At 48.7% G+C, this 24,404-nt stretch overlaps 1 protein-coding gene across 2 annotated transcripts; it reads right to left on the bottom strand.

Moving 5' to 3' along the window:
* gmpr (guanosine monophosphate reductase) lies at positions 1-14,433 on the bottom strand. Of its 2 annotated transcripts, XM_036953271.1 has the most exons (10): positions 13,999-14,116; positions 8,378-8,475; positions 7,705-7,824; positions 7,508-7,591; positions 7,166-7,339; positions 5,097-5,178; positions 4,707-4,813; positions 3,869-3,911; positions 1,927-2,086; positions 1-377 (listed from the first exon to the last, which is right to left on the bottom strand). In XM_036953271.1, exons 3-10 carry the CDS (start codon positions 7,747-7,749, stop codon positions 197-199), a joined length of 876 nt encoding a protein of 291 aa, XP_036809166.1. In that variant the 5' UTR covers positions 7,750-7,824; positions 8,378-8,475; positions 13,999-14,116; the 3' UTR covers positions 1-196. The 2 variants fall into 2 exon arrangements, with proteins under 2 accessions (XP_036809166.1, XP_036809165.1); XM_036953270.1 differs by lacking the exon at positions 8,378-8,475 and having other exon boundaries at positions 13,999-14,433.
* Between the last annotated feature and the right edge of the window lie 9,971 nt (positions 14,434-24,404).

Here is a 24,404-nt window from a genome sequence, read left to right as displayed (position 1 = left end):
TAAGGTTTCAAGCAACCCTAATAGGCACTTGCATATTTTATTTCTGCAGAGCAGACTGAATGTTTTAGATCATGTTCTGATAATATTACTCACAATTTTACATAATAACCAAATATGCAGAGCATGTTACAACAGAGGTCCAGAGAGAAACACATTTGTAGTGATGGCGGTAGTGTGTTTTCCTGTTCGTGTGTGATTAGTGGAACATGGTGCTGGCCTGCTGTGTGACTCTGATAAAGGTGGTTCTGCGACTAAGCTCCTTCAGTTTGGCAGCTCCTACATAGGTACAGGTGGAGCGGAGGCCCCCTAGGATATCTCTGATGGTGTTCTCAACATCTCCTCTGTAAGGAACTTCCACGGTCCTACCCTCTGACGCCCTGCAGAGGGAGAGGAGAACATCAGCACCAACTCGGTATATCTGATAACGCAGAGACAATGTTCAAGCAACATCATGGTGATGTTACTGATCACGATTACAAATCATTTTTATTCAGAGGACACTTAAACTTTGCCTTTTACATCACATTGGTAGCAGCAGTTGGATTTTGAATAACAAAGGTGGGTAAAATAAATGTATTTCACGGGGTATTATACAACAAAACAACAAAGATATCATGCAACTTCACATCAACAAGTTCAATCTTCTAAGGACTAATTCCAACTCACAGTTACATGCAACAGGTCATTTAGCAGGCCCCCTCACAGTTACATGCAACAGGTCATTTAGCAGGCCCCTTCACAGTTACATGCAACAGGTCATTTAGCAGGCCCCCTCACAGTTACATGCAACAGGTCATTTAGCAGGCCCTCTCACAGTTACATGCAACAGGTCATTTAGCAGGCCCCCTCACAGTAACATCCAATAGATCATTTAGCAGGCCCCCTCATAGTAACATCCAATAGGTAATTTAGCAGGCCCCCTCACAATAACATCCAATAGGTCATTTAGCAGGCCCCCTCACAATAACATTCAACAGGTAATTTAGTAGGTCCCCTCACAGTAACATCCAACAGGTCATTTAGCAGGCCCCCTCACAGTAACATTCAACAGGTCATTTAGCAGGCCCCCTCACAGTAACATTCAACAGGTCATTTAGCAGGCCCCCTCACAGTTACATCCAACAGGTCATTTAGCAGGCCCCCTCACAGTAACATTCAACAGGTCATTTAGCAAGCCCCCTCACAGTAACATTCAACAGGTCATTTAGCAGGCCCCCTCACAGTAACATTCAACAGGTCATTTAGCAGGCCCCCTCACAGTAACATCCAACAGGTCATTTAGCAGGCCCCCTCATAGTAACATTCAACAGGTCATTTAGCAGGCCCCCTCACAGTAACATTCAACAGGTCATTTAGCAGGCCCCCTCACAGTAACATCCAACAGGTCATTTAGCAGGCCCTCTCACAGTAACATTCAACAGGTCATTTAGCAGGCCCCCTCACAGTAACATTCAACAGGTCATTTAGCAGGCCCCCTCACAGTAACATCCAACAGGTCATTTAGCAGGCCCTCTCACAGTTACATGCAACAGGTCATTTAGCAGGCCCCCTCACATTAACATTCAATAGATAATTTAGCAGGCCCCCTCACAGTAACATTCAACAGGTCATTTAGCAGGCCCCCTCACAGTTACATCCAACAGGTCATTTAGCAGGCCCCCTCACGGTAACATTCAACAGGTCATTTAGCAAGCCCCTTCACAGTTACATCCAACATGTCATTTATCAGGCCCCCTCACCGTAACATTCAATAGATCATTTATCCGGCCCCCTCACAGTAACATCCAACAGGTCATTTAGCAGGCCTCTTCACAGTAACATCCAACAGGTCATTTAGCAGGCCTCTTCACAGTAACATTCAACAGGTCATTTAGCATGCTCTTGCCCATATTGACAGATAGTGGTTGGTAGGTGACTGTGTCTCACCTGTACTCGGCCACTCCCCCTACGTATTTCTTCATGGCGGTGTCTGAGCTCATCCCGTAGAAGAGCTTGACCTTCTTGCCATCCTTCTGGACGACCTCACCCAGACACTGGTCGTGTCCCGCCAGCATGCCCCCCATCATCACAAAGTCAGCCCCTGCACCTGTGGATGAGGATGGAAGCCAATCAGCAACCAGCCATGGACAAGATCAGGTAGTTCAAAATGGTGTCTCCTCGTTTAACAAGGCCCTGCTGTAACTTCTTATGGCTGCAGGGGCAGCATTGAGTAGCTTGGATGAAAGGTGCCCAGAGTAAACGGCCTGCTCCTCAGTCCCAGTTGCTAATATATGCATATTATTATTAGTATTGGATATAAAACACTCCGAAGTTTCTAAGTCTGTTTGAATGATGTCTGTGAGTATAACAGAACTCGAATGGCAGGCAATAACCTGAGAAGAAATCCAAGCAGGAAGTGGGAAATCTGAGGTTGGTCGATTTTCAACCCAGCCCCTATTGAATACACAGTGGGATATTGGTTATGTTGCACTTCCTAAGGCTTCCACTAGATGTCAACCGTCTTTAGAAACTTGAATGAAGCTTCTACTGTGATGTGGGGCCGGATGGGAGCTGTTTGAGTCAGTGGTCTGGCAGAGAGCCAGGTCCTGGTCATGTGCATTTCACATGATAGCGACCTGCGTTCCATGGCTTTTCTACAAACAATGGAATTCTCCGGTTGGAATGTTATTGAAGATTTATGATAACAACATCCTAAAGATTGATTCTATACTTAGTTTGAAATGTTTCTAAGACCTGTAATATAACTTTTTGAAGTTTTCGTCCGATGTTCGGCTGGACCTGCACGAGCGTTTGGATAGGTGTACTAAACGCCCTAACAAAAGTAGCTAATTGGACATAAATAATGGACATTATCAAACAAAACAAACATTTATTGTGGAACTAGGATTCCTGGGAGTGCATTCTGATGAATATCATCAAAGGTAAGGGAATATTTAGAATGTTATTTCTGATTTCTGTTGACTCCAACATGCGGATAATTTTTTATCTTTTTCTGAGCGCCGTCTCAGATTATTGCATGGTTTGCTTTTTCCGTAATTAAAAAAAGAAATCTGACAAAGCGGTTGCATTAAGGAGAGGTATATCTATATTTCCATGTCTAACAATTGTATTTTCATCAACATTTATCATGAGTATTTCTGTAAAATGATATGGCTCTGCAATATCACCGGATGTTTTTGGAACTAGTGAACATAACGCGCCAATGTATACTGAGACTTTTTACATATAAACATGAACTTTATCAAACAAAACATACATGTATTGTGTAACATGAAGTCCTATGAGTGTCATCTGATGAAGATCATCAAAGGTTAGTGATGAATTTTATCTCTATTTGTGCTTTTTGTGACTTTCTTTGGCTGGAAAAATGGCTGTGTTTTTCTGTGAGTTGGTGGTGACCTAACATAATCGTTTGTGGTGCTTTCGCTGTAAAGCCTATTTGAAATCGGACACTGTGGTGGGATTAACAACAAGATTACCTTTAAAACGGTATAATATACATGTATGTTTGAGGAATTTTAATTATGAGATTTCTGTTGTTTTGAATTTGGCGCCCTACACTTTCACTGGCTGTTGTCATATCATCCCGTCAACGGGATTGCAGCCCTAAGAAGTTTTAATATAGTCTAACGACCATTCACGCTCAATGTACTAACGGCAGTTATGAAGTCAGGTGGTTCTGTTAGGATAGTGTCTGCTGGTTTTTGTTTTTTCCTTCCAATTAAGACCTAGACAACCAGGTGAGGGGAGTTCCTTACTAATCAGTGACCTTAATTCATCAAACAAGTACAAGGGATGAGCGAAAACCTGCAGACACTCGGCCCTCTGGTGGAATGTGTTTGACACGTGTGTTAGGGGGTCCACATACCGAAAGCTTTAGCCACGTCGCCTGGGCAACTGCAGCCACCATCCTGTGGAAGAGAAAGACATTGTTGGTGTTGTCCAGCTTTTAGATTTTAATGTGGTCATCACTTTGCAATTTAAATAATGGTTAAGAGCGTTGGGCCAGTAACCGAAAGGTTGCTAGATCGAATCCCCGCGCTGACAAGGTAAATATCTGTCATTATGCCCTGAACAAGGCAGTTAACCCACTGATCCTAGGCCGTCATTGTAAATAAGAATTTGTTCTTAGCTGACTTGCCTATTTAAAAAAAGGTCAAATAAAAATGTTTGCTTCTTTCCATTTGCAAGACTAATACTGCCCTCTAGAGGTAACATGTTGCTACAGAGATCGCACCAACATGTGTTTGTCATGGCTGCTTCTGTATTACTAACAAATAGAGAGATGCCTCAAACAACTGTCATCCAATACTTTGTCAGTCCCTGACCCAACCCCAAGACAACTTAATAGAGAGATGACTCAAACAACTGTCATCCAATACTTTGTCAGTCCCTGACCCAACCCCAAGACAACGTAATAGAGAGATGACTCAAACAACTGTCATCCAATACTTTGTCAGTCCCTGACCCAACCCCAAGACAACTTAATAGAGAGATGACTCAAACAACTGTCATCCAATACTTTGTCAGTCCCTGACCCAACCCCAAGACAACTTAATAGAGAGATGACTCAAACAACTGTCATCCAATACTTTGTCAGTCCCTGACCCAACCCCAAGACAACTTAATAGAGAGATGACTCAAACAACTGAATAGCAGTGTGTGTATTCAAAGGGGGGGGGGGGGGGGGGGGGGGGGGGTCTCACTGAGATAATATGTCCTTTGAGGCCGTGGGCGGAGTCTGCACACTCGATAACAGCGCTGAGCTGAGGGTAGCCCACCCCGGTCTTGATACGGGTGGTGCACACTGAGCCTGTCAATAGAGACGTTATTCATTATTACTGTTACATATCAAAGAAGTTCATTAATACAACACCATAATATAGTCTATTGTAATTCCTCACCCCGGTCATTACAACATCCCTTTATGCTACATTAGAGGATTTATTGAATGTCTTTGTTTGTTGCCCGAAGCAGTTAGGTAGCTTGGCGTGTGTGTAGAGATGGAACAGATGTGGACAGTCTCCTTGCCTCCGGGAACACTTAGATTTATGCACCCACCTTGCCAGGGGGAACACTTAGACTGACGCACCCACCTGGTCCGATGCCCACTTTGATGATGTCAGCGCCAGAGAGAATGAGCTCCTCCACCATCTCCCCTGTTACCACGTTGCCAGCCTGCGCATGCACGCACACGTACACGCGTACGCACACGCACACACACACACACATATACACACACACACATACACACACACACACACACACACACACACACACACACACACACACACACACACACACACACAGGGAAAATAAAGAGACACAGGCCTCCAGGTTAGATAATAGTAATTATTAGGACACTTCTGTCTTGTTAAACAGACTAAGGAACAACCTCAAATCCTCCATGACCTTTTAGAAGGTACAACCTCATACCCTCCATTACTTTTTAGAAGGAACAACCTCACACCCTCCATTACCTTTTAGAAGGAACAACCTCACACCCTCCATGACCTTTTAGAAGGAACAACCTCACAGGGCCCTCCATGACCTTTTATAAGGAACAACCTCACACCTTTCATGAACTTTTATAAGGAACAACCTCACACCCTATTACCATTTATAAGGAACAACCTCACACCTTTCATGACCTTTTATAAGGAACAACCTCACACCCTCCATGACCTTTTATAAGGAACAACCTCACACCCTCCATGACCTTTTAGAAGGAACAACCTCACACCCTCCATTACCTTTTAGAAGGAACAACCTCACACCCTCCATGACCTTTTAGAAGGAACAACCTCACACCCTCCATTACCTTTTAGAAGGAACAACCTCACAGGGCCCTCCATGACCTTTTATAAGGAACAACCTCACACCTTTCATGACATTTTAGAAGGAACAACCTCATACCCTCCATGACCTTTTATAAGGAACAACCTCACACCCTCCATGACCTTTTATAAGGAACAACCTCACACCTTTCATGACCTTTTATAAGGAACAACCTCACACCCGCCATGACCTTTTATAAGGAACAACCTCACACCCTCCATGACCTTTTAGAAGGAACAACCTCACACCCTCCATTACCTTTTAGAAGGAACAACCTCACAGGGCCCTCCATGACCTTTTATAAGGAACAACCTCACACCTTTCATGACATTTTAGAAGGAACAACCTCATACCCTCCATGACCTTTTAGAAGAAACAACCTCACACCCTCCATGACCTTTTAGAAGGAACAACCTCACACCCGCCATTACATTTTAGAAGGTACAACCTCACACCCTCCATTACCTTTTAGAAGGAACAACCTCACAGGGCCCTCCATGACCTTTTATAAGGAACAACCTCACACCTTTCATGACCTTTTAAAAGGAACAACCTCATACCCTCCATGACCTTTTAGAAGGAACAACCTCACACCCTCCATGACCTTTTAGAAGGAACAACCTCATACCCTCCATGACCTTTTAGAAGGAACAACCTCACACCCTCCATGACATTTTAGAAGGTACAACCTCATACCCTCCATGACCTTTTAGAAGGAACAACCTCATACCCTCCATGACCTTTTAGAAGGAACAACTTCATACCCTCCATGACCTTTTAGAAGGAACAACCTCACACCTTTCATGACCTATTTATATTCTTTATGCATACATACATGAAGCAAGCAGAAGACATAAAACAAACTGTTGTGGTTGACTAAGGCTGTGTTTATACAGGCAGCCCAATTCTGATATTTTGCCAAGCTATTGGCCCAGCTTTTGCCCAGCTATTGTGTAAACGCAGCCAAAGAGACATCTTTGCCATGTGTAGATGCAATGGCTACAATGTGGGCACAATCAGAATGTGGATAAGATCAGGAAAAAAGGACACATGTTAGAACCAGGTATAAACAAGGCAATGGTAACTATCAAGGGCTCAAGACTTGAATGGCAAACTATTTCCTGATCATCCGCCGGCTAAAGATAGATCATGATGTGGACACATAATACATATAAACCTGGATTAAACTATATATATTTTGTATATCTGTATTCATGTTTGCTCAAATGTAATATTAATAAACAAAGAACATTTGATCACCAAAAAATGTATGCTGACTAAGCTAAAATCCATAAAGAAGAGTTAAAATGCAGAGAACTCATCTTACCATGATGGTGTGTTTGGGGAACTTGTCCCTGACGGTTTTCACGAATTCCACAAAGTACTCTGAGTAACCGTTGGCAACGTCCAGACAGATGTATTTTATGTCAGGGATAGCCTCCAAGATCTCACACAGTCTCTCTAGATCAGCCTTACCGCTGCCAGAGCTGGCTGCTATGTGCTGGAGGTCAACAATACAATAATGCAGTATGAGCAATTCATTCAATCAAAACACTTCATTAATCCCCAAGGGGAAATTACTTTAGTACTTTACAAGCCTCAGACACCATAGACGATGTTCACATCATGGGGGACATGAAAGAGTATCTGTGGGGACTTCCTGTTTTACCTCTAAGCATTCTGGGTGGTTGACTGCAAAGGTCTTCCACTCATCCAGTGAGTAGTGCTTCTGCATAGCCGTGAAGAGTGTGTGCTGGAGGGAGATATGGAGAGAGAGTCAGTCAGTCTGTCAGTCTGTCCGTTTATCCGTCAGTCAGTCAGCCAGTCAGAGGGGGATGAAAGGGAAAGGCTGTGTGTTACTCTCACCTTGCTGAGGACCCGGGCCATCTCAAAGGTCCCTGTGGTGTCCATGTTGGCAGCGATGATGGGGATGCCATGGTAGGTCTGCTTAGAGTTACGGAATGTGAACGTCCTTGCCAGGTCAACCTGAAAGCATTGAGATATATGTTGATTTAGCATGCAGACACAAGTGGACATCAAGCCAGGGTTAGGGTTAGTGATATCCTGTCGTCATATGAAGGCCTTTCTGGGCTTGAGTTAAACTGAGTGGAGTGTGAGTCAGCTCAGTGCTACGGTTACAACCAGGTTTGGGCCCGAGGCCAAGCCAGGAGCTCAATTTAATCACCCCCCAGAACAGAGGAGGTGGATAAGGGATGTAATACAATGATGGACCTGATTAAATGGGGACCTCCTCCACAGGGTTCTTCATGATTCGGGATCTTTGACCGCAGCCTGGATAACCTATTTTTAGAGGAAGTCTAAGTACAGCACATCATGCAGGCAAAAAACATAAGTTATTAAAACATCCGTATTACTTTCTGAAAGGTAAAAGCTACCTGATTCCACCTAATACCAATCGACTGTACCTTAATCTCCCTGACCCAAAGTACAGGCAAAGGCCTTTGATAAACACACAGTAGGATGGGTTACATACTGTACACCAGCGTGAGGGTGAAGCTTCAGGCTTTATCCAACTCACAATATGTGTCTGTGCTGCTGAGACAGAGAACACTTCACTGTGTTGAAGGGGATGTGCTGAATCATTTAGATTAGCTCTGGCAGCCTGTAACCGGACCCCTAGTGATCTCAGAGAGAGAGACAGAGAGAGAGAGAGAGAGAGAGAGAGAGAGAGCGAGAGATTGGCCAAGGGTATCAGGTATTGCACAGCTCAAAGCTCTGTCTACTCAGCGGCAGGTTGTTTGGTTGGTTCTTATCTAGGAGCTCAGTTGGCTGGAGAGTGACTGACTGGTTTAAACATGGGTCTCTAAAAATGACATCACTCATAGCTTGACACCAGTAAGTGTTTGCTGATCAATAGCTAATATTTATTTAACTCCCACCAAAAGTGAATATAATTTCTGCTGAAATTGCCAGCCTCCTCTTCATTTCACAGACAGCACTTACTGTTTCATCTCCATATTAAATTGAGGGGAGCAACATTTTATAGCCCCACATTTCATTATGCCAGTATTACATGTCCAGTCAAGGAGACATGGGGCTGGGCGGTGGGAGAGGTGAGAGTGTGAATTACCAATGTTCCGGTTAGAGCAAAAAACTCCCTCTGCTCTGTTGCTGTGAATTCCTCCCAACAGGAAATTGATAAGTCACAGAGCGTTTCCCGTGAACTCCACCTGCGACTGGACGTCCACTAGTCTCTCTGTTTAATGGGGTTTCAGTGGCCTGTGTCTCTTTCGCTTCTCTCTCTCTTTCTCTCTCCCTCTTCTTCTCCCTCTCCCTCTCCCTCTCCTAGATCGATAGCCCTGAGAGGGGAGTAATGGTAGGTGCCTGGCCCCACTGTGGTCTCAGCCCTGGAGTGACTATGGCTGTAGATCACCTGGACTAAAGCTAGAAAGCAGGGGGGCTGGGAGGAAGGGATGCTGGGAGGCAGGGGGGCTGGGAGGCAGGAAGGCTGGGAGGCAGAGGGGTTGGGAGGCAGGGGGGCTGGGAGGCAGTGGGGCTGGGAGGCAGAGGGGTTGGGAGGCAGAGGGGTTGGGAGGCAGGGGGGCTGGGAGGCAGTGGGGCTGGGGGGCAGAGGGGCTGGGAGGCAGTGGGGCTAGGAGGCATGGTATGCTGGGAGGCAGGGAGGCTGGGGGTTTGGGGTTGGAGCAGGGAGTCTGGGAGCTGGGCTGGAAAGGAGGGAGGGAGGCTGGGAGCTGGGCTGGTGGGCAGGGAGGCTTGGAGCTGGGCTGGAAAGGAGGGAGGCTGGGAGCTGGGCTGGGGGGCAGGGAGGCTTGGAGCTGGGCTGGTGGTCAAGGAGGCTGGGAGCTGGGCTGGGGGGTTGAAGCAGGGATGTTGGGATCTGGGCTGGGGGGCTGGGAGGCTGGGAGGCTGGGCTGGGGGGCAGGGAGGCTGGGAGCTGGGCTGGAAGGGAGGGAGGCTTGGAGCTGGGCTGGTGGTCAAGGAGGCTGGGAGCTGGGCTGGGGGGTTGAAGCAGGGATGTTGGGATCTGGGCTGGGGGGCTGGGAGGCTGGGAGCTGGGCTGGGGGGCAGGGAGGCTGGGAGCTGGGCTGGAAGGGAGGGAGGCTTGGAGCTGGGCTGGTGGTCAAGGAGGATGGGAGTTGGGCTTTGGGGTTGGGGTTGAAGCAGGGATGCTGGGATCTGACCTGGAAACTGGGAGGCAGGGAGCTGGGCTGGGGGGTTGAGGTTGTAGCAGGGATGCTGGGATCTGGGCTGGGGGGCTGGGAGGCAGGGAGCTGGGCTGGGGGCTTGGAGGCAGGGAGCTGGGCTGGGGGGCTGGGAGCTGGGCTGGGAGCTGGGCTGGGGGGCTTGGAGGCAGGGAGCTGGGCTGGGGGGCTTGGAGGCAGGGAGCTGGGCTGGGGGGCTTGGAGGCTGGGAACTGGGCTGGGGGCTTGGAAGCTGGGCTGGGGGGCTTGGAGGCTGGGAGCTGGGCTGGGGGGCTTTGAGGCTGGGAGCTGGGCTGGGGAGCTTTGAGGCTGGGAGCTGGGCTGGGGGGCTTGGAGGCAGAGAGCTGGGCTGGGAGCTGGGCTGGAGGGCTTGGAGGCTGGGAGCTGGGCTGGGGGGCTTGGAGGCTGGGAGCTGGGCTGGAGGGCTTGGAGGCTGGGAGCTGGGCTGAGGGGCTGGGAGGCAGGGAGCTGGGCTGGAGGGCTAGGGGACTTGGAGGCTGGGCTGGGGGACTTGGATGCTGGGAGCTGGGCTGGAGGGCTTGGAGGCTGGGAGCTGGACTGGGGGGCTTGGAGGCTGAGAGCTGGGCTGGGGGGCTTGGAGGCTGGGCTGGAGGGCTGGGGGGCTTGGAGGCTGGGAGCTGGGCTGGGGGGCTTGGAGACTGGGAGCTGGGCTGGAGGGCTTGGATGCTGGGAGCTGGGCTGTGGGGCTTGGAGGCTGGGAGCTGGGCTGGGGGGCTTGGAGGCTGGGAGCTGGGCTGGGGGGCTTGGAGCCTGGGAGCTGGGCTGGAGAGCTTGGAGGCTTGGAGCTGGGCTGGGGGGCTTGGAGGCTGAGAGCTGGGCTGGGGGGCTTGGAGGCTGGGAGCTGGGCTGGAGGGCTGGGGGGCTTGGAGGCTGGGCTGGAGGGCGTGGAGGCTGGGAGCTGGGCTTGGAGGCTGGGAGCTGGGCTGGAGGGCTGGGAGGCAGGGAGCTGGGCTGGGAGGCAGGGAGCTGGGCTGGAGGACTGGGGGGCTTGGAGAATGGGAGCTGGGAGCTGGAGGGCAGGGGTTGGAGCAGGGATGCTGGGGATGCAGGTCAGTCCATCACTGCAGGCCCATTAAATAATAGCCTGACAAAGCGGGGGAACTCCGGCCTCCCCACTGGACTCAGGGGTAGATGTGACATAGTAAATGTAAATCTGTCTCCCTCCATTTAGTATCATATGTTACGTTTTGTACGGTATGTATTCATTTGTGGATGTCCATCATCCATTTAGTTTGATATGTTACTAATTACTATTCTGATGATATGTTACGAATTTAAATGTGTTGTAGCCAACGTTAGCTAGGTGGTTAACATTAGCTCGGCTAGGATTATGGTTAGGGTTAAGGTTAGGGTTTAAGATTAAGGTTAGGGGTAGGGGTAAATGTTAGGGGTTAAGGTTTCTGTCTTATGTAACCGTACCAAACGTAACATCATACTATTTTGAGTGTCACAGATTTATGTTTACTATGTTATGTCTTTCAGGTCAGGTTGTCCACACACACCCCCTGACATCATGCTGCAGTGAAGCTCAGGGAGAGAGGGAAAGAGAGAAGGAAAGAGAGGGAGGGAGGGAGTCTGCACTTCAGCATCTCTTATACCATGCTGCGTGATATAGCTACCATCTCCATTCACATCTAAACACTGATCCCAACTGCTACTGCAGTCTTTTCGCTTCCTCTTCTGCTGCAGGCTATCCAATCAATAGTACTAGGGCGTGGCTGATTATCTGCATATCATTATATGTACATGATATGTCCAATCATACATTCAATACTGAAGTCTCAGTGTTAAATTGGAAGCTATTATGCGTAATGATGTAAAATACTGTAGATGTGATGTGTTGTGGATCTCAGGAGTAAACCATGTGTTATACGGTAGAAACGGTTTCACCCGGTGGCTGTCCAGAGAGACAGTAGAATACTTCAGCAGAGAAAAGAAGAGCTGCCTGGCCGCAGGCACTGAATGAATGAACACTGAACAGATAGGAGGGAAAAAAATGTGTGCTCCCATGTTACACTCCAGTGTGTCTAGTACTCTACATCAGATATGCATGTGTCCTATCACGCCTGTTGACCCTTGGATGTGTGTATTAAATGGTGTGTGTGTGTCTCTGGAAGTGTTAAACTATTCTTGTGGGGACCAGAAGTCCCCATAAGAATAGTAAACAAACAAACATTTGACCAACTGGGGACATTGTGTTGGTACCCACAAGGTCAAATGTTATTTTTAGAGGGTTTAAGGTTAAGGTTAGAATTAGTGTTAGGGTTAGAAGCTAGGGTTAGGTTTAGGGTAAAAGTTAAGGTTAAGGTTAGGTTTTTTTGGGTTAAGGTTAGGGTTAGAGTATTGGTTAGGGAAAATAGGATTTTGAATGAGACTGAATTGTGTCCCCACAAGGTTAGCTGTACAAGACTGTGTGTGTGTGTGTATCTCTTTGTGTTATTCCAGTAGGCCCTCTGCATGTGGAAAATGCTCTCATTGACAGTTAGCACATAGAGCTCTGCAGGACTATTTTTAAACAGATTTTCCAAGAAGCGTCCTCCTGTCTCATGTTGCCCCCTACATTGACACACAGTAAACCCTGATGCCAAACTACATGGTTTAGTGTCTGGGTTTAGTTTAAGACCCAAGAGCAAGGTAAGAGCTGACATGCCATAGGCCTAGACTGGGCTACTGGCTCATGTCTTGACATGACTGTATGCTTCTACACAGCAGGCCTAAAACAAACCCTTGTCTCTGTCACCCAAGAGAAGGTCACCGACTCCCCTAAGTCCCTCCCTCTTCTTGTTCAGAATTTCTATCATGCACACATACACAACTCATACATATATTTATACTGAGTACCCTTGATCTAAATTACTCTCAAATTAATCAAGTAGTCTGACATGTCCTCCTTATTCAGATACAGTAACGAATTGTGGTTACAGATCAATAACATCAACACCAGCCACTACAAATAGGTAAGATGTTCCCTGTAATAATGCCAAGGACATAAACAACACACAGCAAACCCAGAGGAACACAACGTACAATTCCCCATCCCCTTACCACCAGTCCCTTATCCCCATTCACAATTCCCCTACCTCATGTCCCCTACCGCCAGTCCCCTACCTCTAGTCCCCTACCTCCTGTCCCCTACCGCCAGTCCCCTACCTCCAGTCCCCTACCCCCAGTCCCCTTACCCCCAGTCCCCTACCCCCATTCCCCATTCCCCTACCTCCTGTCCCCTACCTCCAGTCCCCTACCCCCAGTTACACACCTCCAGTCCCCTACCCCCATTCCCCATTCCCCTAACTCCTGTCCCCTACCTCCAGTCCCCTACCCCCAGTTACACACCTCCAGTCCCCTACCCCCATTCCCCATTCCCCTACCTCCTGTCCCCTACCCCTATTCCCCTACCTCCTGTCTCCTACCCCCATTCCCCTACCCACAGGTACATACCCCAGTCCCCTACCCCCAGTCCCCTTACCCTCAGTCCCCTACCCCCAGTCCCATACCTCCAGCCCCCTAGCCCCAGTCCCCTACCCCCAATACCCTACCCCCAGTCCCATACCTCCAGTCCCCTACCTCCAGTCCCCTACCTCCAGTCCCCTACCCCCAGTTCCATACCTCCAGTCCCCTACCCCCAGTTCCATACCTCTAGTCCCCTACCTCCAGTCCCATACCTCCAGTCCCATACCTCCAGTCCCCTACCAGCCCCCAGTCCCCTACCTCCAGTCCCCAACCCCCAATCCCCTACCCCCAGTCCCATACATTCAGTCCCCTACCCCCAGTCCCATACCTCCAGTCCCCTACCCCCAGTCCCATACCCCCAGTCCCCTACCTCCAGTCCCTTACTCCCAGTCCCATATATCCAGTCCCCTACCTCCAGTCCCCTACCTCCAGTTCCCTACCCACAGTCCCCTACCCACAGTCCCCTACACACAGTCCCCAATTCCCCAGCCCCTTCTAGGCCTACCTCTGACCTGCTCTTCAGACTGCTCCTCTTGGGTCTGAATAGGACATCCTTAAAGTCCAGTTTGAGGTCTGCATCTACACGGGGCATAGTTGCTGAGGTTGCTACAACGGAGGCTGAGTTACGGAGGATCACAGAGGAGGCTCTTCCGAGGCACCAGGTTGCTGTGGTCTTCGTAGGTCTCAAGCCCCAGCCCCCAAACCCGAACCTCCAGGAGCGCAGCGTATTTATAGTGTATGGGATGCCGTCCCAGCCCAGGCCCACATGGCTTTATTTGGTGTGGCCCCGGACTCTCTTGCTCTTTCCCCTTCCCTCTCTCTCTCTCCCTCCTCTCCTCTCCTTCTCTTTCCCCTTCCCTCTCTCTCTCTCCCTCCTCTCCTCTCCTTCTCTTTCCCCTTCCCTCTCCTCTTTCTTTCTTCTTTTCCCTTTCTCCCTCTCCACTCCCTTTCCCGCGACAGAGTGGCAGCAGCAGCCGCGGAAGTGACACACATATCTTGTAAACACACACACGCCTTAACGTAGGCACACTGCAGTGAGACTCAGCAGCACTGCAGCACTGTAGAGCACACCTTCTGTCCAGTAGGGGCATTACTCCCTGTGCAGCCCCGACACTGATATCAATACCCTGAGACAGAGACAGAGAGAGAGAGAGAGAGAGAGAGAGAGAGAGAGAGAGGAGAGAGACAAGAGAGACAAGAGAGACAGGGGAGAGAGAGAGAGAGAGAGAGGAGAGGAGAGAGAGACAAGAGAGACAAGAGAGAGAGGAGAGAGACAAGAGAGACAAGAGAGGTAGAGTAGAGAGACAAGAGAGACGAGAGAGCGAGAGGGGAGAGGAGAGAGAGAGAGAGAGAGAAGGGAGAGAGTGTGTTTGGGGACTATGTGGATAATCCTTATTTTCCTCTTTAAAAATAGAAAATAACGTTTTTCAATGTGTTTATTACTTTCAAATGGACCATGTCCATAAGGATCAATCCCTGCTTTAACAACGCACAAACATGGTACTTTAAGCATAATCACTTTGGCCACAAGGTGCCACAATAGCTTAAGAAATACAGCCGTGTGTGCTTCGGTACTGAACTTTGTGATACAGTTGAGCTTTTCCAGGTACTTTTCCAAGATTCAAAATCCAGGGTTGAAGTCCAGGTCTCCTCTACATAAAACTGTAATAACCTCACAGTGAATACCTAAAGTAACTACATCATATAGCCAACTCATGATGGTAATAACCATTTGATCTTTCACCCCTTTTACAGTATAACTTTCTTACCATATTTTTTTTTTTTTTTTACCTTTATTTAACTAGGCAAGTCAGTTAAGAACAAATTCTTATTTTCAATGACGGCCTAGGAACAGTGGGTTAAATGCCTGTTCAGGGGCAGAACGACAGATGTCAGCAACCTTGTCAGCTCGGGGATTTGAACTTGCAACCTTCCGGTCCAACGCTCTAACCACTAGGCTACCCTGCCGCCCCAGAGTCCAATGGCGGTGAGCTTTACACCACTCCAGCTGATGCTTGGTATTGAGCATGGTGATCTTAGGCTTGTGTGCGGCTGCACGGCCATGGAAACCCATTCTATGAAGCTCCCGATAAATAGTTATAGTGCTTGTGTGGCCTACCACTATCACGGCTGATCCATTGTTGCTCCTAGACGTTTCCACTTCAAAATAACATCACTTACAATTGACCGGGGCAGTTCTAGCAGGGCGGACATTTGACGAACTGACTTATTGGAAAGGTGTCATCCTATGACAGTGCCACGTTGAAAGTCACTGAGCTCTTCACTGGCCATTCTAATGCTATTGTTTGTCTATAGAGATTGCATGGCTGTGTGCTTGATTTCACACCTGTCAGCAATGGGTGCGGCTGAAATTGCCGAATCCACTCACTTTCGGCCACATACTTTCGGCCATGTAGCGTATGTATAGTAGGTGAACGTCCACGTGGTCACCACCACTGCAAGTATGGCCACTATAGTGGAGGGAGGGGGAACTTAGGTCACTTTTACCCTCCTTTATATTTTATGATTAGGGTTGTGACGTCCCTCCCACTTTGTCTGCTGGGATCTCCTGTTTGGTGGTCTGCTTGTTGCTGTAGACCAGTGGGCTGAGCTAGGAGGATCGTCAGCTGATGTGGTGCACCTGGGCAGGCTTGGCCTGCAGGCTATAAAGGGTGGCCACATCAGCCAACACTCTCTCTCTTCCCTGACTGGCAGGCTGGCTTCCACCATCTTTAGTTTTTGGTCTGTTTTCACCATACAACACCCTCTCCACTCATCCACACACAGCGTACACTAATGATCCTACATTCGTCCACAGCTTATGTTACATTTTTGTATTTGTTAATATTAAGTTTAATAAACGTGTTCCTTTTTACATGTAAGTCATGCATGGTCTCCCTTTGTTGTTAGGAACTATGAGCCAGGTCGTAACAGGGTTGACCCGTCTATTACAATAGATGTGTTTTTGCATTAGGTTTTAGCCATCTATTTACCCATGGTGCTTAGGGTTTACCCAAGGATTCTTTATTCCTATGTATCACTGCAAGAAATATCCAGCATAAGAAGCAGCCTAGTGTACTTTACAGAATGTACACCATATAAACCTGCATCAGCAAGTTGAACAAGATGAGACTTCACGTGTGTGTGTGTGTGTGTGTGTGTGTGTGTGTGTGTGTGTGTGTGTGTGTGTGTGTGTGTGTGTGTGTGTGTGTGTGTGTGTGTGTGTGTGTGTGTGGTGTGTGTGCGTGTGTGCGTGCGTGCGTGCGTGCGTGCGTGCGTGCGTGCGTGCGTGCGTGCGTGCGTGCGTGCGTGCGTGCGTGCGTGCGTGCGTGCGTGCGTGCGTGCGAGTGTGTGTGTTATCGGTGTGTGTGACACTGGAAATATGTAGGTGGAAGTGCACTCGGTCATTGCTGGTTGTGTGTGTGTGTGTGTGTGTGTGTGTGTGTGTGTGTGTGTGTGTGTGTGTGTGTGTGTGTGTGTGTGTGTGTGTGTGTGTGTGTGTGTGTGTGTGTGTGTGTGTGTGTGTGTGCGTGCGTGCGAGTGTGTGTGTTATCGGTGTGTGTGACACTGGAAATATGTAGGTGGAAGTGCACTCGGTCATTGCTGGTTGTGTGTGTGTGTGTTTGTGTGTCTGTGTGTGTAACTACTGGGGAGTAGGTCAGTGACAGACATCTTTAGTAAAGCCAAGTAGCAGAGAACAGAACAGATGGTTTGAATTGTTTGCGTGGAGAACATTTTATAGCCTTAGGTATTTTTTCTCTTTTTTTTCTTCCTCCCCTACCTCCTATCAACAGCACCCCCAACCTCTCCCCTCCCTCCTATCAACATCCCCCCCACCCCTCCCCTCTCTTCTATCAACAGCACCCTCCACCCCTCCCCTCCCTCCTATCAACAGCACCCTCCACCCCTCCCCTCCCTCCTATCAACAGCACCCTCCACCCCTCCCCTCACTCCTATCAACAGCACCCCCCACCCCTCCCCTCCCTCCTATCAACAGCACCCTCCACCCCTCCCCTCCCTCCTATCAACAGCACCCCCAACCCCTCCCCTCCCTCCTATCAACAACACCCCCCACCCCTCCCCTCCCTCCTATCAACAGCACCCTCCACCCCTCCCCTCCCTCCTATCAACAGCACCCTCCACCCCTCCCCTCCCTCCTATCAACAGCACCCTCCACCCCTCCCCTCCCACCTATCAACAGCCCCCTCCACCCCTCCCCTCCCTCCTATCAACAGCACCCTCCACCCCTCCCCTCCCTCCTATCAACAGCACCCTCCACCCCTCCCCTCCCTCCTATCAACAGCACCCTCCACCCCTCCCCTCCCTCCTATCAACAGCACCCCCAACCCCTCCCCTCCCTCCTATCAACAGCACCCCCAACCCCTCCCCTCCCTCCTATCAACAGCACCCTCCATCCCTCCCCTCCCTTCTATCAACAGCACCCTCCACCCCTCCCCTCCCTCCTATCAACAGCACCCTCCACCCCTCCCCTCCCTTCTATCAAAAGCACCCTCCACCCCTCCCCTCCCTCCTATCAACAGCACCCTCCACCCCGCCCCTCCCTCCTATCAACAGCACCCTCCACCCCTCCCCTCCCTCCTATCAACAGCACCCCCAACCCCTCCCCTCCCTCCTATCAACAGCACCCCCAACCCATCCCCTCCCTCCTATCAACAGCACCCCCAACCCAAAACATTTTCCCGCGGCCATGAATGTACAGTATGTGTATGTGGGGAGGGCAACACTATTCGGGAAATGAGAGGAAAGGGGCTTCTAATTTGGCAGACTAGAGCAGACATGAAAACAGCAGGGGACATAATAAGCAATGGGGGGGTTCAGGATGCCTCCTGGTATGAGTTTGATTATCTTTCGTAACAGTAACTCTAAGTCCATTGTATTTTGCGCCATGCACTAAATAGGCCACAGTATGTCATTTCAGACCAAGTATCTGTAAGTAAAGATGATACAAGACTTTAAGTAGGCCAGAAGAACGTGTACAATACAAGGAAAGGAATGTTAGAGTTGTTTACTTAAAACGAGTGCTGTTCCTTTTGCTGTAGGTCACTCTCCTTCTGAGAACACACTTAAAAATACACTCTTAGAAGACAAGGGTGCTGCTAACTAGATCTATAGTGGCTAGTCCCCATAGGGGAATCCTTTATGGTTGTATGTAGAACCCTGCCAAATGTTCTACCTAGAACCCCCTATAAAGGGTTCTTCCTCTGACTCCTTGTAAATTGTTCTTCCGAGACCCATCTATTAAAGTGTCTACTTAAAACCTATGTATTTTATAATCTAAGGGTTCTAAATGGAACCCTCATTGAATGGTAGAATCCTTTTATCTTTTGATACAAAATGAGCATTCTAAACTGATGATTTTTTTCAAACTAAAATAAGGAGGACTTGCACTCACCAACCATCAAGGAGCTGAATGCATTTCAATGCATTACATTCACACTAAGACCTCCGGCCACTCTCTCACTCTGTCTGCATGGGTCTGTAAACTGTAATGATTCCTAAGCCATTGAAAGCTATCTCTGCCTAGCCATGAGATTGGAGAGTGTCTGAAGATAACTTTGAGAATATAAAGTCAACAGAGATGAAGTTGGAACACGCTGGACGGGTATTTAAGATAATGACTCCAGCATGGATTAATAGATTAGACTTTCATTGGATCTCTAGTTTACCCCTCCCTTTTTATTTATATCTCTCGCCATCCTGTTCTCTCTCTCTCACTCTTTCTCTCTGTGTTAACCTCTCCCTCCTGTTCTCTCTGTGTTAACCTCTCCCTCCTGTTCTCTCCCTCTCCCTCCTGTTCTCTCTGTGTTAACCTCTCCCTCCTGTTCTCTCTGTGTTAACCTCGCACTCCTGTTCTCTCTGTGTTAACCTCTCCCTCCTGTTCTCTCTTTGTTAACCTCTCCCTCTTGTTCTCTCTGTGTTAACCTCTCCTTTCTGTTCTCTGTGTTAACCTCTCCCCCCTGTTCTCTCTGTGTTAACCTCTCCCTCCTGTTCTCTGTGTTAACCTCTCCTTTCTGTTCTCTCTGTATTAACCTCTCCCTCCTATTCTCTCCCTCTCCCTCCTGTTCTCTGTGTTAACCTCTCCCTCCTGTTCTCTGTATTAACCTCTCCCTCCTGTTCTCTCCCTCTCCCTCCTGTTCTCTGTGTTAACCTCTCCCCCCGGTTCTCTCTGTGTTAACTTCTCCCTCCTGTTTTCTCTGTGTTAACCTCTCCCCCTGTTCTCTGTGTTAACCTCTCCCTCCTGTTCTCTCTGTGTTAAACTCTCCCTCCTGTTCTCTCTCTATTAACCGATCCCTCCTGTTCTCTCTGTGTTAACCTCTCCCTCCTGTTCTCTCCATCTCCCTCCTGTTCTCTGTATTAACCTCTCCCTCCTGTTCTCTCTGTGTTAACCTCTCCTTTCTGTTCTCTGTGTTAACCTCTCCCTCCTGTTCTCTCTGTATTAACCTCTCCCTCCTGTTCTCCGTGTTAACCTCTCCCTCCTGTTCTCTGTGTTAACCTCTCCCCCCTGTTATCTCTGTGTTAACCTCTCCCCCCTGTTCTCTGTGTTAACCTCTCCCTCCTGTTCTCTCTGTGTTAACCTCTCCCTCCTGTTCTCTCTGTGTTAACCTCTCCCTCCTGTTCTCTCTCGATGAACCGATCCCTCCTGTTCTCTCTGTGTTAACCTCTCCCCCCTGTTCTCTGTGTTAACCTCTCCCCCTGTTCTCTGTGTTAACCTCTCCCCCCTGTTCTCTGTGTGTTAACCTCTCCCCCCTGTTCTCTCTGTGTTAACCTCTCCCTCCTGTTCTCTGTATTAACCTCTCCCTCCTGTTCTCTCTGTGTTAACCTCTCCCCCCTGTTCTCTGTGTTAACCTCTCCCTCCTGTTCTCTCTGTGTTAACCTCTCACCCATGTTCTCTGTGTTAACCTCTCCCTCATGTTCTCTGTGTTAACCTCTCCCTCCTGTTCTCTCTGTGTTAACCTCTCCCTCCTGTTCTCTGTGTTAACCTCTCCCTCCTGTTCTCTCTGTGTTAACCTCTCCCCCCTGTTCTCTGTGTTAACCGCTCCCTCCTGTTCTCTGTGTTAATCTCTCCCTCCTGTTCTCTCTGTGTTAACCTCTCCATCCTGTTCTCTCTGTGTTAACCTCTCAATCCTGTTCTCTGTGTTAACCTCTCCCACCTGTTCTCTCTGTGTTAACCTCTCCCTCATGTACTCTTTGTGTTAACCTTTCCCTCCTGTACTCTCTGTGTTAACCTCTCCCTCCTGTTTTCTGTGTTAACCTCTCCCCCCTGTTCTCTCTGTGTTAACCTCTCCCTCCTGTTCTCTGTGTTAACCTCTCCTTTCTGTTCTCTCTGTATTAACCTCTCCCTCCTATTCTCTCCCTCTCCCTCCTGTTCTCTGTGTTAACCTCTCCCTCCTGTTCTCTCTGTATTAACCTCTCCCTCCTGTTCTCTCCCTCTCCCTCCTGTTCTCTGTATTAACCTCTCCCTCCTGTTCTCTCCCTCTCCCTCCTGTTCTCTGTGTTAACCTCTCCCCCCGGGTTCTCTCTGTGTTAACCTCTCCCTCCTGTTTTCTCTGTGTTAACCTCTCCCCCTGTTCTCTGTGTTAACCTCTCCCTCCTGTTCTCTCTGTGTTAAACTCTCCCTCCTGTTCTCTCTCTATTAACCGATCCCTCCTGTTCTCTCTGTGTTAACCTCTCCCTCCTGTTCTCTCCATCTCCCTCCTGTTCTCTGTATTAACCTCTCCCTCCTGTTCTCTCTGTGTTAACTTCTCCTTTCTGTTCTCTGTGTTAACCTCTCCCTCCTGTTCTCTCTGTATTAACCTCTCCCTCCTGTTCTCCGTGTTAACCTCTCCCTCCTGTTCTCTCTGTATTAACCTCTCCCTCCTGTTCTCCGTGTTAACCTCTCCCTCCTGTTCTCTGTGTTAACCTCTCCCCCCTGTTATCTCTGTGTTAACCTCTCCCTCCTGTTCTCTCTGTATTAACCTCTCCCTCCTGTTCTCCGTGTTAACCTCTCCCTCCTGTTCTCTGTGTTAACCTCTCCCCCCTGTTATCTCTGTGTTAACCTCTCCCCCCTGTTCTCTGTGTTAACCTCTCCCCCCTGTTCTCTGTGTGTTAACCTCTCCCCCCTGTTCTCTCTGTGTTAACCTCTCCCTCCTGTTCTCTGTATTAACCTCTCCCTCCTGTTCTCTCTGTGTTAACCTCTCCCCCCTGTTCTCTGTGTTAACCTCTCCCTCCTGTTCTCTCTGTGTTAACCTCTCCCCCATGTTCTCTGTGTTAACCTCTCCCTCATGTTCTCTGTGTTAACCTCTCCCTCCTGTTCTCTCTGTGTTAACCTCTCCCTCCTGTTCTCTGTGTTAACCTCTCCCTCCTGTTCTCTGTGTTAATCTCTCCCTCCTGTTCTCTCTGTGTTAACCTCTCCATCCTGTTCTCTCTGTGTTAACCTCTCCATCCTGTTCTCTGTGTTAACCTCTCCCTCCTGTTCTCTCTGTGTTAACCTCTCCCTCCTGTACTCTTTGTGTTAACCTCTCCCTCCTGTACTATCTGTGTTAACCTCTCCCTCCTGTTTTCTGTGTTAACCTCTCCCCCCTGTTCTCTCTGTGTTAACCTCTCCCTCCTGTTCTCTGTGTTAACCTCTCCTTTCTGTTCTCTCTGTATTAACCTCTCCCTCCTGTTCTCTCTGTGTTAACCTCTCCTTTCTGTTCCCTGTGTTAACCTCTCCCCCCGGTTCTCTCTGTGTTAACCTCTCCCTCCTGTTCTCTGTGTTAACCTCTCCCTCCTGTTTTCTCTGTGTTAACCTCTCCCCCCTGTTCTCTGTGTTAACCTCTCCCTCCTGTTCTCTCTGTGTTAACCTCTCCCTCCTGTTCTCTCTGTGTTAGCCTCTCCCTCCTGTTCTCTCTCGATTAACCGATCCCTCCTGTTCTCTCTGTGTTAACCTCTCCCTCCTGTTTTCTCTGTGTTAACCTCTCCCCCCTGTTCTCTGTGTTAACCTCTCCGTCCTGTTCTCTGTGTTAACCTCTCCCCCCTGTTCTCTGTGTGTTAACCTCTCCCCCCTGTTCTCTCTGTGTTAACCTCTCCCTCCTGTTCTCTGTATTAACCTCTCCCTCCTGTTCTCTCTGTGTTAACCTCTCCCTCCTGTTTTCTCTGTGTTAACCTCTCCCCCCTGTTCTCTGTGTTAACCTCTCCCTCCTGTTCTCTGTGTTAATCTCTCCCTCCTGTTCTCTCTGTGTTAACCTCTCCCCCTGTTCTCTGTGTTAACCTCTCCCCCCTGTTCTCTGTGTGTTAACCTCTCCCCCCTGTTCTCTCTGTGTTAACCTCTCCCTCCTGTTCTCTGTATTAACCTCTCCCTCCTGTTCTCTCTGTGTTAACCTCTCCCCCTTTTCTCTGTGTTAACCGCTCCCTCCTGTTCTCTGTGTTAATCTCTCCCTCCTGTTCTCTCTGTGTTAACCTCTCCATCCTGTTCTCTCTGTGTTAACCTCTCCATCCTGTTCTCTGTGTTAACCTCTCCCTCCTGTTCTCTCTTTGTTAACCTCTCCCTCCTGTACTCTCTGTGTTAATCTCTCCCTCCTGTACTCTCTGTGTTAACCTCTCCCTCCTGTTCTCTGTGTTAATCTCTCCCTCCTGTTCTCTGTGTTAACCTCTCCCTCCTGTTATCTCTGTGTTAACCTCTCCCTCCTGTTCTCTCCCTCTCGCTCTTTCTCTTTCTCTCTGTTTGTCATCCTCTCCCTCCTGTACTCTCTGTGTTAACCTCTCCCTCCTGTTCTCTGTGTTAACCTATCCCTCCTGTTCTCTGTGTTAACCTCTCCCTCCTGTTCTCTCCCTCTCGCTCTTTCTCTTTCTCTCTGTTTGTCATCCTCTCCCTCCTGTACTCTCTGTGTTAACCTCTCCCTCCTGTTCTCTGTGTTAACCTATCCCTCCTGTTCTCTGTGTTAACCTCTCCCTCCTGTTCTCTCTGTGTTAACCTCTCCCTCCTGTTCTCTCCCTCTCGCTCTTTCTCTTTCTCTCTGTGTTAACCTCTCCCTCCTGTTCTCTCTGTGTTAACCTCTCCCTCCTGTTCTCTCCCTCTCGCTCTTTCTCTTTCTCTCTGTGTTAACCTCTCCCTCCTGTTCTCTCTGTGTTAACCTCTCCCTCCTGTTCTCTCCCTCTCGCTCTTTCTCTTTCTCTCTGTGTTAACCTCTCCCTCCTGTTCTCTCTGTGTTAACCTCTCCCTCCTGTTCTCTCCCTCTCGCTCTTTCTCTTTCTCTCTGTGTTAACCTCTCCCTCCTGTTCTCTCTGTGTTAACCTCTCCCTCCTGTTCTCTCCCTCTCGCTCTTTCTCTTTCTCTCTGTGTTAACCTCTCCCTCCTGTTCTCTCTGTGTTAACCTCTCCCTCCTGTTCTCTCCCTCTCGCTCTTTCTCTTTCTCTCTGTTTGTCATCCTCTCCCTCCTGTTCTCTCTGTGTTAACCTCTCCCTCCTGTTCTCTCTGTGTTAACGTTACTATTTATACACTTTTGTCATACATTATATATTTTCATTTCCACACATAATCCCCATAAACTTGATATAGTTTCACATTCTTTTCTGACATATGACTAATACGTTTTGCCTGTGTGCTTTTGACCATATGACAGCTAGGTATATATTCTGTTGCAGTGCAACAGAGCAGAAAACCCTAAGTGGCCTACTTCTATGTTTCTACTCCCATCTGGGTTACTGGCTGCCTCTGGCCCCACGGCTGGACAGTGGAAACTGCACAACAAAAGGCAAAGACCAACACTATGTTGTCTCCTATTGATCTCCATATAGACCAACACTATGTTGTCTCCTATTGATCTCCATATAGACCAACACTATGTTGTCTCCTATTGATCTCCATATAGACCAACACTATGTTGTCTCCTATTGATCTCCATATAGACCAACACTATGTTGCCTCTTGTT

Source organism: Oncorhynchus mykiss, chromosome 18 (assembly GCF_013265735.2).
Source record: "Oncorhynchus mykiss isolate Arlee chromosome 18, USDA_OmykA_1.1, whole genome shotgun sequence".
Taxonomy (NCBI): Eukaryota; Metazoa; Chordata; class Actinopteri; order Salmoniformes; family Salmonidae; genus Oncorhynchus; species Oncorhynchus mykiss.
The sequence above is the reverse complement of the archived record's forward strand: the minus strand, read 5'-3'. Positions and strand labels throughout refer to the sequence as shown.